Below are 18,555 nucleotides of genomic sequence, written 5' to 3'. Positions count from 1 at the left end.
TCATTAATAAGGCTAAACCAAAAAGTATTTTAAGTGAGAACCTAGAATGCTTCATTTAATGAAATGCTGTCTTGTTGACGTGGTAGTTGTTGTTGATGTGTTACTGTTATGTGATATCTTCCGCAGTGCACCTCTTCATATTCTTCCAGCTACCCCCAAATGTAGGCCTCCTTCTACTTCTTCCAAGAGCAGAAAGTAGGCATATTGCTTGCAATGCTCTGGACAGACCCTCTAGGTGCACCGGAGCACAGCCAACCCGGTTTTTGCGGTGCGCATCCAATGTGCTTCGTAAATGAGGTCCGCGGTCAACCAAACAAATCCATATATGATGCTTAACCAAGCATACTTCATTAGGTCAGAGATTAAAAAATGGCATATTAAATGTATTATTGAACCTGAAAAGAATATTTGTGAGAATGCAGCCTAGGAATTCACTAGGAGCTAGTGCATACATGCCAACTTTTATGATGTCATGTGTTGCATCACCATAGCCCCGCCCCCACTATAAAAAGCTGAAATTCACGGCATAGAATGGAGGGGCGGAGCTTAATGATGTGATTAAGCCCAGCCCCCTCCATTCAAAGCCGAGAATTTCGGCAAATGCGGGAGCTTTGCCTACTCTTCCGGGAGTCCATGAGGACTGCCTGAAATTCGGGAGCCTCCTGGGAATTCCGGGAGAGTTGACAAGTATGAGCTAGTGACACTGCCGAGTCACAAACAGAGGCGGTTGTTACCATTTGGCCATAAACGGCTTAGTGAATTGATGGCTGACTATTGGTTCAGTACATAAAATAGCTGCCTTCATTGTGTGCAGAAGACGGCCCACCTTACTTTTCCTTTAATACCCAATGAAATTAAACTTGGAAATGTTTATTTCAATAATACTGTTTCAAATGTAAATCAACCGTAAGGGGCATAAATAAAATAAACTATAATTACTGTTACATTGTATCCATGTGTTTTCCAGTATTTGTACCAGTAACATTAAGTGAGAGTCATACAGCAGTATGCAGTACAGCAATACACAAAGCTTAGGATTATTGCACGGGAAACAGAATGTCTGTTGGGGGGTTTCTCAGTTTCTTCTTCCTTCATACGATTGTAATTTTCTAGTGAGTTCATCTAGTACATTGCGGTTAAGGAAAAAAAATGGTTACTTAAATGTGTTAATAATATTTTCATAGCAAACGACTGTAACATAAAAGTCGACATAAAAGGAAATAAAATAGTCATCAATAGCTACAATCTGCAAAATAAAAAAACAAATCAAGTTCTAAAGGAAATGCTTCACTCTCTGCTTTTCATCAAAGCTTGTAAATCATCATATCATCCTAGCGCAGCACGTTGGCTCATTGGTTAGCACAACTGCCACACAAGAAACATTGTGAACCACTGAATCAGCCCCTAAGACTTAGATTAGCTCTCACAGAATCACCTCAATTATTATTATTATTATTATTATTATTATCTTTCATTTACAAAGGGTCCGCAGCGCCATACATGACAAATACAGAAAGCTGTGATCCATAACACATAACATTATACATGAAGAACAAAATACAAAGATCAGACATACTCATACTTGCCATTCCGGGAGACTCCCGCATTTCGGGTGGGTCTCCTGGACTCCCGGGAGAGGGTGGCAATCTCCCGCATCTGCCCAAATTAGGGCCAAAATGCTGCAATTCCCGGAGACGCTTCTTTGACAGCGCCGCGGCTGCTGTATAGGACAGCGCTGCCGAAACCGCGCATGCGCAACAGCTCTCTCTTTTGGTTTTCTTTTTTTTGGGTCGGCCCCCCCTGACAATCCTGTGTACGGAGGTGGTGCCGTGAGGAGGTGAGCGTGGGGGAGACCGTACAGAGGTGAGCGTGGGGGAGACTGTACAAAGGTGAGCGTGGGGGAGACCGTACATAGGTGAGCGTGGGGGAGACTGTACAGAGGTGAGTGTGTGAGAGACTGTACAGAGGTGAGCGTGGGGGAGACTGTACAGAGGTGAGCGTGGGGGAGACCGTACAGAGGTGAGCGTGGGGGAGACTGTACAAAGGTGAGCGTGGGGGAGACCGTACATAGGTGAGCGTGGGGGAGACTGTACAGAGGTGAGTGTGTGAGAGACTGTACAGAGGTGAGCGTGGGGGAGACTGTACAGAGGTGAGCGTGGGGGAGACCGTACAGAGGTGAGCGTGGGGGAGACTGTACAGAGGTGAGTGTGTGAGAGACTGTACATAGATGAGCGTGGGGGAGACTGTACAGAGGTGAGTGTCTGCAGGGAGCAGTGTATTTGGCAGGAGACGGCAAATGTTCTGATTAGTCATGCTGTGTATATTTGTAGTTGCAGCTATGACACATGTTGTACTACTGTTCATTTACAAAAAATAGCTTCTGTAATCCATATTCATAATTTACACCCCCTCAAAAAACTGACCGCGCCCCCCCTGGTCACATACGCTTTTAATTTAAAAAATAAAAATAAAAATCAGATCACCTTAATATATGAACCCCATAATAATATGAATACTGAGCATGATTATAATGTAATTTTTTTTATATCTACTGAAGAGTAATGCAATTAAAATGCACTTACACGGCCAAGGGAAAAAAGATAGCACGAAGAGGATTCAATATGTAAAATAATTGGAATTATAATATACACTTGATCAATATTGAAGAATAGGGACATTTTGATGGGGTAAGAAGAAACTTTAAAATTTGAGACTGTCCCAGGAAATTAGGGATGGCTGGCAAACAGCCACACCCATATCAAACAGTCACACCCACATCAAACAGCCACACAGATATCACAGCTACTACCCAAGAGGTTTTTCACACCCACTAGCCACACCCATTTCATCACAGATGACTGACATAAGGAGGTTCATTGTTACATCATACTAATAACTTGCCTATATATGAAACATTTTTGGCCACCAAACATCATTTGGGACCTCGCGTAGGTGGTGCCCGGGGTAGGACAGTGCGTAGGTGCTGCGTGGAAGGAGAACGTGCGTAGGCGGTGTGCGAGGAGAGACCGCGTGTAGGTGGTGTGCGGGAGGACACAGTGCAGAGGTGGTGCGCGGGGTGAGACCGTGCGGAGGTGATGCATGGGGGCGGGCCGTACGGAGGTGGTGCCGTGAGGAGGTGAGCGTGGGGAAGACCGTACAGAGGTGAGCGTGGGGGAGACTGTACAGAGGTGAGCGTGGGGGATACCGTACATACGTGAGCATGGGGGAGACCGTACATAGATGAGCGTGGGGGAGACTGTACAGAGGTGAGCGTGGGGGAGACTGTACAGAGGTGAGTGTGTGAGAGACTGTACAGAGGTGAGCGTGGGGGGAGACTGTACAGAGGTGAGCGTGGGGGAGACTGTACAGAGGTGAGCGTGGGGGAGACCGTACATAGGTGAGCGTGGGGGAGACCGTACAGAGGTGAGCGTGGGGGAGACCGTACAGAGGTGAGCGTGGGGGAGACTGTACAGAGGTGAGCGTGGGGGAGACTGTACATAGGTGAGCGTGGGGGAGACTGTACAGAGGTGAGCGTGGGGGAGACTGTACAGAGGTGAGCGTGGGGGAGACTGTACAGAGGTGAGCGTGGGGGAGACCGTACAGAGGTAAGCGTGGGGGAGACTACATAGGTGAGCTTGGGGGAGACTGTACATAGGTGAGCGTGGGGGAGACCGTACATAGGTGAGCGTGGGGAGACCGTACATAGGTGAGCGTGGGGAGACCGTACAGAGGTGAGCGTGGGGGAGACTGTACACAGGTGAGCGTGGGGGAGACCATACAGAGGTGAGCGTGGGGGAGACCATACAGAGGTGAGCGTGGGGGAGTTGTACATAGGTGAGTGTGGGGGGGACCAGACTGAGGTGAGCGTGGGGGAGTTGTACATAGGTGAGCGTGGGGGAGACTGTACAGAGGTGAGTGTGGGGGAGACCATACAGAGGTGAGCGTGGGGGAGTTGTACATAGGTGAGCGTGGGGGGGACCGTACAGAGGTGAGCGTGGGGGAGTTGTACATAGGTGAGCATGGGGGGGGACCGTACAGAGGTGAGCATGAGGGAGACTGTACAGAGGTGAGCGTGGGGGAGACCATACAGAGGTGAGCGTGGGGGAGACTGTACAGAGGTGAGCGTGGGGGAGACTGTACACAGGTGAGCGTGGGGGAGACCATACAGAGGTGAGCGTGGGGGAGACCATACAGAGGTGAGCGTGGGGGAGTTGTACATAGGTGAGTGTGGGGGGGGGGGCCGTACAGAGGTGAGCGTGGGGGAGTTGTACATAGGTGAGCGTGGGGGGGACCGTACAGAGGTGAGCATGAGGGAGACCATACAGAGATGAGCGTGGGGGAGACCATACATAGGTGAGCGTGGGGGAGACTGTACAGAGGTGAGCGTGGGGGAGACCGTACATAGGTGAGCGTGGGGGAGACCGTACAGAGGTGAGCGTGGGGGAGACCGTACATAGGTGAGCGTGGGGGAGACCGTACAGAGGTGAGCGTGGGGGAGACCGTACATAGGTGAGCGTGGGGGAGACCGTACAGAGGTGAGCGTGGGGGAGACCGTACAGAGGTGAGCGTGGGGGAGACCGTACATAGGTGAGCGTGGGGGAGACCGTACATAGGTGAGCGTGGGGGAGACTGTACATAGGTGAGTGTGTGAGAGACTGTACATAGATGAGCGTGGGGGAAACTGTACAGAGGTGAGCGTGCGGGAGACTGTACAGAGGTGAGTGTGTGAGAGACTGTACATAGGTGAGCGTGGGGGAGACCGTACATAGGTGAGCATGGGGGAGACCGTACATAGGTAAGCGTGGGGGAGACTGTACAGAGGTGAGCGTGGGGGAGACTGTACAGAGGTGAGCGTGGGGGAGACCGTACAAAGGTGAGCGTGGGGGAGACCGTACATAGGTGAGCATGGGGGAGACCGTACATAGGTAAGCGTGGGGGAGACTGTACAGAGGTGAGCGTGGGGGAGACTGTACAGAGGTGAGCGTGGGGGAGACCGTACAAAGGTGAGCGTGGGGGAGACTGTACAGAGGTGAGCATGGGGGAGACCGTACATAGGTAAGCGTGGGGGGGACCGTACAAAGGTGAGCGTGGGGGAGACCGTACAGAGGTGAGCGTGGGGGAGACTGTACAGAGGTGAGCGTGGGGGAGACTGTACAGAGGTGAGCGTGGGGGAGACCGTACAAAGGTGAGCGTGGGGGAGACCGTACAGAGGTGAGCGTGGGGGAGACTGTACATAGGTGAGCGTGGGGGAGACTGTACAGAGGTGAGCGTGGGGGAATTGTACATAGGTGAGCTTGGGGGAGACTGTACATAGGTGAGCTTGGGGGAGACTGTACATAGGTGAGCGTGGGGGAGACCGTACATAGGTGAGCGTGGGGGAGACTGTACATAGGTGAGCGTGGGGGAGACCGTACAGAGGTGAGCGTGGGGGAATTGTACATAGGTGAGCATGGGGGGGACCGTACAGAGGTGAGCATGAGGGAGACTGTACAGAGGTGAGCGTGGGGGAGACCGTACAGAGGTGAGCGTGGGGTAGGCCATACAGAGGAGAGCGTCCGGGAGGCCGTACAGAGGTGAGCATGGGGGAGTTGTACATAGGTGAGCGTGGGGGGGACAGTACAGAGGTGAGCGTGCGGGAGACTGTACATAGGTGAGTATGGGGGAGACCGTACAGAGGTGAGCGTGGGGGAGGCCATACAGAGGAGAGCGTCGGGGAGGCCGTACAGAGGTGAGCATGGGGGAGTTGTACATAGGTGAGCGTGGGGGGGACAGTACAGAGGTGAGCGTGCGGGAGACTGTACATAGGTGAGTATGGGGGAGACCGTACAGAGGTGAGCATGGGGGAGACTGTGCGGTGTTATGCGTGGGTGAATTTGTACAGAGGTGAGCGTGGGGGAGTTGTACATAGGTGAGTGTGGGGGGGACCGTACAGAGGTGAGCGTGGGGGAGTTGTACATAGGTGAGCGTGGGGGGACCGTACAGAGGTGAGCGTGGGGGAGACTGTACAGAGGTGAGTGTGGGGGAGACTGTACAGAGGTGAGCGTGGGGGAGACTGTACAGAGGTGAGCATGGGGGAGTTGTACATAGGTGAGCGTGGTGGGGACCGTACAGAGGTGAGCGTGGGGGAGACTGTACAGAGGTGAGTGTGGGGGAGACCGTACAGAGGTGAGCATGGGGGAGACCGTACATAGGTGAGCGTGGGGGAGGCCGTACATAGATGAGCGTGGGGGAGTTGTACATAGGTGAGCGTGGGGGGGACAGTACAGAGGTGAGCGTGGGGGAGACTGTACATAGGTGAGCGTGAGGGAGACCGTACAGAGGTGAGGTTGGGGGAAACTGTACACAGGTGAGCGTGGGGGAGACCATACAGAGGTAAGCGTGGGGGAGACCATACAGAGGTGAGTGTGGGGGAGTTGTACATAGGTGAGCTTTGGGGGGACCGTACAGAGGTGAGCGTGGGGGAGTTGTACATAGGTGAGCGTGGGGGGGACCGTACAGAGGTGAGCATGAGGGAGACTGTACAGAGGTGAGCGTGGGGGAGACCGTACAGAGGTGAGCGTGGGGGAGGCCGTACAGAGGAGAGCGTCGGGGAGGCCGTACAGAGGTGAGCATGGGGGAGTTGTACATAGGTGAGCGTGGGGGGGACAGTACAGAGGTGAGCGTGCGGGAGACTGTACATAGGTGAGTATGGGGTAGACCGTACAGAGGTGAGCATGGGGGAGACTGTGCGGTGTTATGCGTGGGTGAATTTGTACAGAGGTGAGCGTGGGGGAGTTGTACATAGGTGAGTGTGGGGGGACCGTACAGAGGTGAGCGTGGGGGAGACTGTACAGAGGTGAGTGTGGGGGAGACCGTATAGAGGTGAGCATGGGGGAGTTGTACATAGGTGAGCGTGGGGGGGACAGTACAGAGGTGAGCGTGGGGGAGACTGTACAGAGGTGAGTGTGGGGGAGACCGTACAGAGGTGAGCATGGGGGAGACCGTACATAGGTGAGCGTGGGGGAGACTGTACAGAGGTGAGCATGGGGGAGACTGTACAGAGGTGAGTGTGGGGGAGACCGTACAGAGGTGAGCATGGGGGAGACCGTACATAGGTGAGCGTGGGGGAGGCTGTACATAGATGAGCGTGGGGGAGTTGTACATAGGTGAGCGTGGGGGGGACAGTACAGAGGTGAGCGTGGGGGAGACTGTACATAGGTGAGCATGGGGGAGACTGTACAGAGGTGAGCATGGGGGAGACTGTACAGAGGTGAGCATGGGGGAGACTGTACATAGGTGAGCATGGGGGAGACTGTACAGAGGTGAGCATGGGGGAGACTGCGGTGTTGTGCGTAGGTGAATTTGTGCAGAGATGTGCGTGGTGGAGATTATGCGGAGGAGTGGTGGGAGAGGTGTGAGGAGAGATGTGCAGAGGTATGTGGGGTTGTATGTGTGGGAGAATAGTGAGAGTAGTGTATGACTGTCAGTGAAAGGAGACATGACAGGTGTGTGAATGGTCAGTAACTATTGTTGAAGCCTTTGCGTGGTGTTACTGCTCACATGGATGATATCCATGTGCTAATTCAACCTTTATGTGTGTCTGGAACATTAGTATGGTTAACTTGAATCCGGAGCTGGCTCACGCAGCAGCAAATAGTTACTAGATTCAGGGCAGCAGGGGAGTTGATAACACCTAGGTTTATTATGAGGATTATCGTTTAGTATTTTATAGTATTTGATTATTACATTACTTGTATTTTATCCATTTTGGATTTTCTATTTTAATTTACATTTTTTTCCTATCCCTATTAGCGCCGAACCTAAATCCTGTGGCGGAATATTGTCTGTTAGACTCAAATGTAGGCAACTATGCATTGCCTGCAAAACAGCAAAGAACAAAAGCACCCAATATATAACAGAATTCACTTCCACCACTAAGAACACAACATTAAGTAAAAAAATAACATGTAGAACTATAGTTGTATGCCTCCAATAATGGCCTTGTGGCCTTCTGTACATGGGCCAAACAATAATCTGGAGATGAGAATTGCAGAGCAACCAAAGCCCAAACGCAGCGGATTAGAACACTTCTAGGACCTGAGTCATTAAGGAAAGTAAGGCAAAAAAAGAAGTAAAGGTTCTCTGGTACAAACCATGTTATAATGCAAGGGGAGCAAATTAGATTATTATTATGCCCATAAGTTAAATACTAGCTGTTTTTTATCTAGCACACAAATACTTGATAGCTTTATTTTTACACTGAAATTTAAAGTTGATCTAGGACATGCCCTAACCCAACTATAAATCTGTCTCCACATTTTAACTTTACCTCCCCCTCCAATGCAACATGGTTTTGTCTAAGTACAAAGTTACTCCTTTTTTATGCATTGCTCTCCTTAATGACTCAGGCCCCTAATGTGTTAGCTTTTTGCCCCAAATTGTTTATGTATATGACCCGGGGAGTGACATGGACGTAGTGGGAGAGTATAGTGAGAGCTGTGTGTGACTCTATCAGTGAAAGGTGCAGGGCCGGTGCTAGGGTCCACGGCGCTCTAGGCATTCTTAAAAAAGTGGCGCCCCCCCCCCCCCCCCGCAAAAATCGCCGCCCCCCCCAGCAAAAATCACCCTCCTCCCTCCTCTCCTTACCTTGTCTCACCACCGCCGCCTCTCTGCTCCGCCTCCTCCCCTCCACTCACTGACACTAGTAAGTGGAGGGGAGGAGACGGAGCAGAGAGGCGGCGGTGGTGACAAAATAGCCTCTTCCCCCCCTCCCCATCCATCTGAATGCTGTGCGGTGGCCGTGACAGGTATGGTCAGCGGTCGCCGCACAGTTTTAAAGTATTTTAGAATTCTGTGGCGCCCTCCAGGCGCCCTCCAGAGCCCGGCGCCCTAGGCAAGTGCCTAACCTTGCCTAATGGGAGCGCCGGGCCTGGAAAAGTGACATGAAAGGTGTGTGAATATTCAGTAACAATGGTTGAAGCTTTGTCATGGCGTAACTTTTCTTTCTTAACACCAATTTGTCTCCACTTATGTCTTATCTTTATATCTCTTTCTTCGGTGTCCAGCCTTTTATGTCTCTCTTCTCTTTATACCCCCAGTTTCTCCCTTCTCTTGCTCAGATCCCCCTCCATAATCTGTGCTGCAGATGTATAGTTTAATTAGCTCAAATGCATTGCCTCCCTTCCTGCCATTTAATTTTTCGACTCTTCCCCATCCTTCTCCTTTTCCGCACTTTCTCCTCCTTCATGTCCCTACTCGATCTTGCCCAGCTTCATTCATTTTCCCGTGCTCCCGTCTTTAAATGGGTCCCCTTCCTCATTAATCCCCTTCCTGGTCAACAGCACCGGCTCCTCTGTGATTTCATTGGCTGGCCCCATTTTCTCTATACATACATAAATATGAGAGGAAAAAACACAAACCACACTCAACAGCTCTAACCTGTCACCTCCTCACCACTACATCTGATGTCACTGGCTTATCATACACACATTCAACTCAATGTCCTGTTTGCACTAAAAATATTTGTTGCAAACCATTTTTTTTTTCAAGAATGGGGTGTTGTACACTTTCATCTGTCAATAATGTTAAAATTTCTGAAATAATTGGCTAAGTTTGGTTTTTCTGCACTAGCTACACCAATATATAAAGGTCTTGATTTTTGGTCAAATGCTGCTGTTGTTGGTGCCTTTAGGTTTATGTCAACAAGGACACTACATGAGGATTATATCCGTCTGATGTTCAGGTGCTACAGCTAATAGAGGAAGGGCTTGTTCTTTTAACATCACCAGTGAGGAAGTCACCTTGTTCCACAGAACATATGTGCCTCATTTCAGCACAACTGTTTTCCTCGTCATTTACCACATCACAGCTAGATGGATTTCTGCTACGGCTGCACAAAGTACCAGTGCAACAGTTAAATCTCTTTCAGTTTTTATGCTTATATTTTAGTTAATTACTTCTCTACTACACTCTTTTTTCTGTTTTAGCATATTAGTTAATACTATTATTAATAGAACAAACAAAAAGGATATATAATAGAAGGCGCGCTGACACTGGAAACAATGTCTGTCAAATGACTGCACAATTAACAATCAAATAACAGTGATAATTATAAAATGTAGCAGAACAAGGACAGAGCAATTCTCACAGTGATCAATAGGTGTGTTAGCAGGGCCAGCGGAAAGGTTCTCAACCATCCCCTTTCTCAGAATTACCACCTCCCACACCCACCCCGTTACCTTGTGTGAAGTAAGCAGCGGGGGGGGACCCACAGGGAAAAATAAAAACACTATATGAGTGACATGAAGTCACTCATTCAATAATTGAATTGAAATGTTGTTGCTCTAGACAACTGCCTTAGTTCGCCTAATGGAAACACTTGCCCTATGGAAGTCACCAGTCAGGGGACAGAAAAATTAATTACCAGTACTATACTAATTCTGTTACACCGAATCACAATCATTGTGTGAATTTCATCTGCTGTACAGATGTGCTGCAGCTGTATCTATAGTGTCATGAGCTGGCAGTAATTAGTTACAGTATGCTGTGCATATAAATCAGGAAAGGTACTGACCACTGAGATCACTTTTTAAGTTTGCGAAAAACAATCACTATGTGCAACAGGACACAATTCTCACAGTGATCAATAGCTGTGTTAGCCACTAGTCAGTGGATAAAAAATGGGCAACCAGTGGGCAAAAACATAAATAACTAGAGTATAATGTGTGTCCAATCTTTGCAATGGATCCCCATAAGAAGGTACTTGGCGTCTCGCTACAACATACCCATAGGTTGCAGCTCCCACGCTAACTGCACTAGGCAGCATCTGACAGTACACAGACCAGGCTACGATAAGACTAGAATCAGACAAAGCTGAAGACTGGCCAAGCGTCCAGCTACAATACAGAATAACCAGTTAGAGGCGTGGGTAAGCACATTACCAGAGACCTGGAGTCAGGAGGAAGGACGGTGAATCAGGTCATACCGCTACAAAACGCATCTTTTAGTTAGCCTAATACTGCGTTAAACCAAAGGATAAGGTAATGGCACAAAATTACACTCTAGTAATTCCAAACCACCACTTAAATCTCCGAAGAACAGGGCTTATTTGCCAGAAAGGATATGTTTTGTCGTCAGTGAATCAATGTACGTGTTGACTTTGCTTTGGAAAGCAATCAGACGCTCACATTTGCAGGGATTTTCTGTTTCAACGATCCTTCGTGCTTCCTCTATAAACGGGAAAATACTGTTACAATTAAAACCAGTAATAAAGTAGCAATTAAATCTTTGCTTTTGTAAATTTGAGTATGCTTCTCAGACTGAATATTGTATCTGGAGGCAAATGAGGCACTTTATGAAGTCACCTGGAACACTAACACTTTTTCAGCTAGAAAGCGCTAGTGTTCATAACACTCAAATCTTTCCATGTGGATACATTGAAGTGAATTGGGAACGCGGTCACATGCTCAGGAAACGCTGTATCTTCAGAGATATGTGGAATGAGCGTGCCCCATTCACGTCAATGTGTCAGCGTGGAACATTTGAGCTACATGAATGCTGGTGCTTTATAGCTGGAAAAGGAATAGCTGTCAAAGCGCTGTGTGATATCACCCATATAGATTTCTGATAAGAACATTCATGGCCAAATGTCAACAGACTGTTACAATATAACCAAGCACAGAAATGACAATGGCAAATACCAACATGTGTTGTTAGTGGATGGCTTTGTCCTGATTAAACTATTTTTGTGTAATGAATGTACATTCATTACTTAAACAAGTTGGATGTATGAAATGTGTTTCTTATAGAGGTGTGATACACACGTGTTTCCATGTGCAATAACGTTTATATGCTGAGTGCAGGTGGGTGTTGGAGGACAAGTCAGGTAATGCGGAAATATTGGAATGCATGGAAAGGCCTGTGCACTGTTTATGTATCTTTCACATTTAACAGATTCCCATTCATTTTATTTGACAGCGTCCTATTCAACACTTAAAAAATCTGTGCAGTTCCCAAGTACAACCGGTGCTTTATCCGTAGTGTAACATCTTCTGGTGGCTGCTCATCCACCTGGGACATCTCACTGTGGTCTACTAATCTATAGTTGGACCAATGCTGTGCTATAGTCCAAGCTCAAACATACTTAGGTGTGTATTGAGGCAAACATGGGGCACATTCCCACTCTTCCTGCCACATCTGCCTCCTCTTGGCTGCTGTGCTGTCCCCCAGGGGACACTCACAGCGGAGGAGTCGGTGGGAAACAAGGGCCCACACACACGGTATCATAACATCTACTCAGTATTGTACAATATAATTTTCTTAAGTTCATTAGTTCATTAAAAGTCAGATTTATATATATATATATATATATATATATATATATATATATATATATATATATATGAAGCAGCTATTTGCATGAGCTTAACTCTATAGGTAAAGCATCGGTTATTCTGAAGTCTGCAGTAACTAGCAGTGCGGTCTCCTAGAACCTTACGTGAACAGGTCTTCTTGTCTGGATTCAGAGTATACCCAGTAGGACACTTGCATTGATAGGATGTACCAGCTGGCACACAGATATGCTCACAGTCGTGTCTTCCCCGTGCACAGACATCTATGCCTGGAATAAAAGGACAACCTCACCATGAACTTATACATATATGGTTGAGACGTTTCAATATCAACCAGCATTTTTGCAAATCACATCCTGAACTTACACAGATAATTTTCAAGATACATGTACCAGATTTTAGTTGCTTTTTACAAGAGTACAATCACCTCCCTCCACCTGCATCATCTCCTGACACAAGTCTTCATGAAAGTCTAGACACAAACCTCTACTTGTATCTAGATTTTGATGCTCTTCTTTCTACCACATTGTTACTCAGACTTTGGGGAACAGAGATGCACAAGGGTAGTCTGAATCCCCTGATGTCAGCCTGGGTTTGGGACAACCATTTGGACATTTTAAATTGACTTAGGCTATTACCGGTACCTACTGATAACTTTAAAAATATAGCAGTTAGGTGTGGGGGCTCTAGCCGCAAAAATGTTAGGTTGACAAACAAATTGGACCAACAAATTGGATCAAAATTGGCCAGACATGACAATCTGTTTGGCCACGACCCCATTTGACCAAGACCACGAGCATACATAATCATGGCTTTTTTGTCTACCAGAAATGGGAGCCGCTATGCGGAAATCAAGGATATTTAAGGATAAGTGAATATAGTCATTCTACTCAGCCATTGTATGCTCTAAAGAAAGGAAGTATGTTGTGCATCGACAAAATACTTCCTTCACACATGTTTATGTAAAATATCTACGGTTAATATAAGCTACTGCAACTTATATAATACATATAAAGCAACCCGCATTTTAGATTTAGTCATACTTGCCTACTCTCCCGGAATTTCCAGGAGGCTCCCGAATTTTGGGGAGTCCTGCAGACTCCCGGACGAGTAGGCATCCTCCCAGAGGTGAAGGAGGTGGGGCTTAATGACACGATTCACGTCATTAAGCCCCACCCCTTTTATGAAATGCAGTGAATTTTGGCATTTCCTAGCAGTGGGCGGGGCCACGCCCCCTCCTTTCCCCTGTCACATGAACTCTCCTCCCAGATGTCCCGGAGGAGAGGTTTGAAAAGTTGGCAACTAAGATTTAGTGGTCCTTTACTACAAGATGGTATCACTATATTTTATCCTGTCAGCTGTGCGACACATATTTAATTTTGTCTGTTACTAATTACAATAATGTACATGCCGTTAATTTAACCAGGTGTAAAAAAAAAAAAGAGTTGGAAAATTTACTTTCCGTATGCACATAACGGAGGGAGCCATTTTGTGGGACCTGCCTAAATGACGTCCCAAGTTCATACTTGCCTATTTTCAGGAAGTGCAGTCCAGGAGAGGGGCGTGACTAGAGGACAGGAGGGGTGGGGCATGGTCAATTGCATAATTTTGGCCCCGTCCCCACAAGGAAATGATGTTTGGTCGCCGTGGGCGGGGTAAAAATGGCGCAATTCACTGCAAATCACGTTATTTTGGCCAGGGAATTGCGGGATGTGGGAGACTTGCCTGCTCTCCCAGGAGACCGACCCAGATTTCGGGAATCTCCCGGACATTCCGGGAGAGTTGGCAAGTATGACCTAGTTCCTAGTACAATACTGAGCTGGATACTGAGTGAGTCCACAAGATGGCTTCCTCCGCTCTGTGCAGGTGACATAACATCCTTACGTGAACAGGTCTTCTTGTCTGGGTTCAGAACGTAGCCATCGCGACACTTGCAGTAATAAGACGTGTCCGTCGCTGCACAGATATGCTCGCAGTCGTGTCTTCCCCGTGCACAGAAATCTACAGCTTAAAAACAAGAAAGACCATGAAAATCTAATAGATGCAAAAAGATTCAGGACATCTGCTAAATGCACTCAGATAAAAAACACAATTTATTCATTCTACATTAAAATAGGAGAAGAATATATAAGTTTGAGCACATATGATTTATACATTTGAAATTACATCGCTCTAACATACAAAGAAATACAATCATCATCATTTTCAACATTTATTTATATAGCGCCAGCAAATTCTGTAGCGCTTTACATTTCTCCCTATTAAAAAGACAATAATATGTGTTTCTGGTCTGTACAAGGTGAGCTCAGGGAGGACAGAAACCTCCCGTGGAGCAGAAGGACACTACAAGTCTTACCTCTCTGTCTGTATGTATTACCCAGTATTGTCTTATCAACAGGGCCGGACTGGCCATCTGGCACTTCTGGCAAATGCCAGAAGGGCCGATGGCTGTATGGGCCGGCCCGACTCCCCCTGTCTTCTTGGTGGCTGGGTTCAGGAACCAGCCACCTCTGCTGCGCGCTCCCCAGCTCCCTCCCCCGTTATGCTGTGCAGCCAGTTACACTGGTGAGTTTACTTTTTTTTTTAATATGTTTTTTCTTTTACTGAAGAGGGGGGGTGCCGCGATTTTCGGGGGGGAGGGGGTCGCGGGGGTGCCGCGATTTTCGGGGGGGGAGGGGGGGTCGCGGGGGTGCCGCGATTTTCGGTGGGGTGCCCGCGACTTTAGGGGGGGTCGCGTGGTGCCGCGATTTTAGGGGGAGTCGCGGGGGTGCCGCGATTTTCGGGGGGGGGGGGGGGTCGCGGGGGTGTCCGCAATTTTCTGGGGGGGGGGTCGCGGGGGTGAGAGCCCGGGGTGCTGGGAAAGGGGGTGAGAGCCAGGGGGTGCTGGGAGAGGGGGTGAGAGAGCCAAAAGGGGTGCAGGGAGAGGGGGTGAGAGCCAGGGCATGCTGGGAGAGGGGGTGAGAGCCAGGGGGTGCTGGGAGAGGGGGTGAGAGAGCCGAAGGGGGTGCTGGGAGAGGGGGTGAGAGAGCCGAAGGGGGTGCTGGGAGAGGGGGTGAGAGAGCCGAAGGGGGTGCTGGGAGAGGGGGTGAGAGCCAGGGCATGCTGGGAGAGGGGATGAGAGAGCCGAAGGGGGTGCTGGGAAAGGAGGTGAAAGCCGAAGGGGGTGCTGGGAAAGGGGGAGAGAGAGCTGAAGGGGGTTCTGAGAAAGGGGGAGAGAGAGCTGAAGGGGGTGCTGGGAGAGGGGATGAGAGAGCTGAAGGGGGTGCTGGGAGAGGGGGTGAGAGAGCTGAAGGGGGTGCTGGGAGAGGGGGTGAGAGAGCTGAAGGGGGTGCTGGGAGAGGGGGTGAGAGAGCCGAAGGGGGTGCTGGGAAAGGGGGTGAGAGAGCCGAAGGGGGTGAGAGAGCCAAAGGGGAAGAGGTGCTGTGAGAGGGGTGAGAGAGCCAGGGGGTGCTAGGAGAAGGGGTGAGAGAGCCAGGGGGTGCTGGGAGAGGGGGTGAGAGAGCCAAAGGGGAAGGGGGTTCTGGGAGAGGGGGTGAGAGAGCCAGGGGGTGCTGGGAGAGGGGGTGAGAGAGCCAAAGGGGAAGGGGGTTCTGGGAGAGGGGGTGAGAGAGCCAAAGGGGAAGGGGGTGCTGGGAGAGGGGGTGAGAGAGCCAAAGGAGAAGGGGGTGCTGGGAGAGGGGGTGAGAGAGCCAAAGGGGAAGGGGGTTCTGGGAGAGGGGGTGAGAGAGCCAGGGTGGTAGGGAGTGCAGGAAGAGGAGTGAGAGAGCCGGGGGGTAGAGGGTGCAGGAAGACGTGTGAGAGAGCCAGGGGAGTAGGTGGTACAGGAAGATTTGTTAGAGACAGCGGAGAAGGTGGTGCAGGGGCATAGGTAAAAGAAAGTGTAAAGGGAGAGACATCTTAAGAATGGGAATGTCAGGGATGCAGCCATCATAAAACACAAGTAGTAATGAAGAATGGAAATGCACAGAGGGGACAAGTGTTAAAAAAAATAAAAAATCAAGCCTTCATACTCCATTCACTTATATTTTCTATACCCCCACTCCTAAATTTCTGCTTCGACCACTGCCCTCTATTCCTGCTCCCCACTGCCTGTGTGAGCTGACAGCTGCTGATCCCTCCTCGATCAGCGTGCCCAGTAGGAGAACAGAACACAGGATGCCATAATCAGGTAAGTTCATATATTTGCTCGTGTGGAATATGTTTTTAACCATCCTTTCTTGAACTGGGAACACTACAGCGTATCCAATAATGTTTAACACTATGTATTGCTCATTATTGCGCTGTAATGTTTTTTGCATATTTATCTGTACAGAGATTTTTAATTAAGAGGAAAAAACATTGCTTGTCATAAATTTTATCTGTAATTATGTCAATATATCTATTTTTGTTTGCATTGTAAATGATGTATTAAGCTGCTCTTGGGACTCACACTCAGAATCTGATATGCTGTACCAATTTTTATTTGTGAATGAGTTTTTGTCTGAGCTTTACTAATGATTTGGGGGCACTACTATGGCATAATGTTATTTGGGGTCACTATTGTGGCATAATATGATTTGGAGGCACTGTTGTGACATAATATGATTTGTGGGCACTACTGTATGGTATATGTTTTGGGGGCACTACTATGCCATAATATGATTTGTGGGCACTTCTGCATGACCAAATATGAATTGAGGGTAATACTATGTGGCATAATATGACCTTGGGGCACTACGATGTGGCATAATGTGAACTGGGCACACTACGGTGTGGCATCATATGAACTTCTGCCAAAGGCAAGTTTTTCATTGTTGAATATGATGGGAGCCCAAAGAAGTTGCTGTATCAGGGCCCAAAATTCCTCTTGTCAGCCCTGCCTGTGAGTCAAGGGGGTAGACGTCTCCAGGTAAATAATCTAAATGTTTCCTATCTAATCAAACTGATGGATCATGATGGGTCACATCCAATTATTTCTCACCCACCTCCTCTATCCCCCTTAATTTATATACTGTGTTATTTAAAATGAATAGAAAAGACGCATATCCAATTACTGTAGTAAAACAAAAATATTTTTCTCTGACATTTTGCTGTAGATGGAAATACTTTTAATGCGGCCGTGTGGGTTCAACTGATCATTCAATAGTTATGTTTTTTTTAGATATATGTTAGTTTTATTTCATGTGGAATGATTCATGAAAATTCTGCCATTACTATTTCATTGAGGGAAAAGGGTACCTGTTACCTATATGTGTGTGTAAGTACTCTGTTCGTAGTTGCTATTTTGTGGGAGATTTGAAAAAAGCAAAACATTGTTTCCTACAGTGGCGTCTGTATAATTGGTGGTATTGCTGTAGTATGGGGTGGCGTGCTGGTGGCAATGTTGTAGTGTGTTTGGTGCTTAGTATTGCTAATAAGTAGGAGAGGGTATTGCTATAATGTGGGGGGTGACGCTGGACGCTGTAATGTGGGGGGTGATGCCGGTTGCTGTAATGTGGGGGGTGATGCTGGACGCTGTAATGTGGGGGGTGATGCTGGACTCTGTAATGTGGGGGGTGATGCTGGACGCTGTAATGTGGGGAGTGATGCTGGACGCTGTAATGTGGGGGGTGATGCTGGACGCTGTAATGTGGGGAGTGATGCTGTAATGTGGGGGGTGATGCCGGTTGCTATAATGTGGGGGTGATTGATGTAGTATGAGTGTGTGTGGGGGGTTATTTATTGCTGTAATTTGGGTACTAATAATGTATTGTCATGGTATTTATTGATGTAATTGGGGTGCTAATAATGTAATGTTGAGGGTCATTAGGAGAAATAAATACCCCCTCCCCCCCCACACACACTCATACTACATCATGTTGTACTGCGCCAGCATCAGTGTGCAACAATATAGTGCATGGAGTCCACGTGGGCCTGTGTGCTTTAAATGCCAGGGCTGATTTTTAGTCCCAGTCCGGCCCTGCTTATCAATGTTTGTTCCCAATTGTAAAACGCTACGGAATTTGCTGGCGCTATATAAATAAATGTTGATGATGATGATACAAGTGTCAGCATGCACATGAGCACTTGTAATGTCACAAGTCTGTGCTTTTAATGGTGTCCCCATCAGGAAATTTTAAGTATTGACATATTATAAAAATATAAATATTGCCCCACTGCTGATGAAATAGTAAGCAAAAAAACCAAACCGAACAAAAAAATTTAATCTATAATTACATTTGGGCCACTAATTTATTTTTACAATAAA

General features: G+C 48.1%; 1 protein-coding gene across 1 annotated transcript in view; it reads right to left on the bottom strand.

The window, feature by feature from the left end:
- Positions 1-384: 384 nt before the first annotated feature.
- Positions 385-18,555, bottom strand: part of MATN3 (matrilin 3) — a 35,592-nt gene continuing 17,421 nt past the window's right edge. Inside the window, exons 3-6 of the mRNA XM_075200496.1 lie at positions 14,214-14,336; positions 12,476-12,598; positions 11,103-11,207; positions 385-1,125 (exon numbers count right to left, since the gene is read on the bottom strand). Coding sequence (XP_075056597.1) covers positions 1,076-1,125; positions 11,103-11,207; positions 12,476-12,598; positions 14,214-14,336 — 401 coding nt within the window. The 3' untranslated portion in view covers positions 385-1,075. The remainder of the gene's footprint in view (positions 1,126-11,102; positions 11,208-12,475; positions 12,599-14,213; positions 14,337-18,555) is intronic.

This window comes from Mixophyes fleayi, chromosome 3, assembly GCF_038048845.1.
Source record: "Mixophyes fleayi isolate aMixFle1 chromosome 3, aMixFle1.hap1, whole genome shotgun sequence".
NCBI lineage: Eukaryota > Metazoa > Chordata > Amphibia > Anura > Limnodynastidae > Mixophyes > Mixophyes fleayi.
This window is presented reverse-complemented; position numbering and strand designations above follow the sequence as displayed.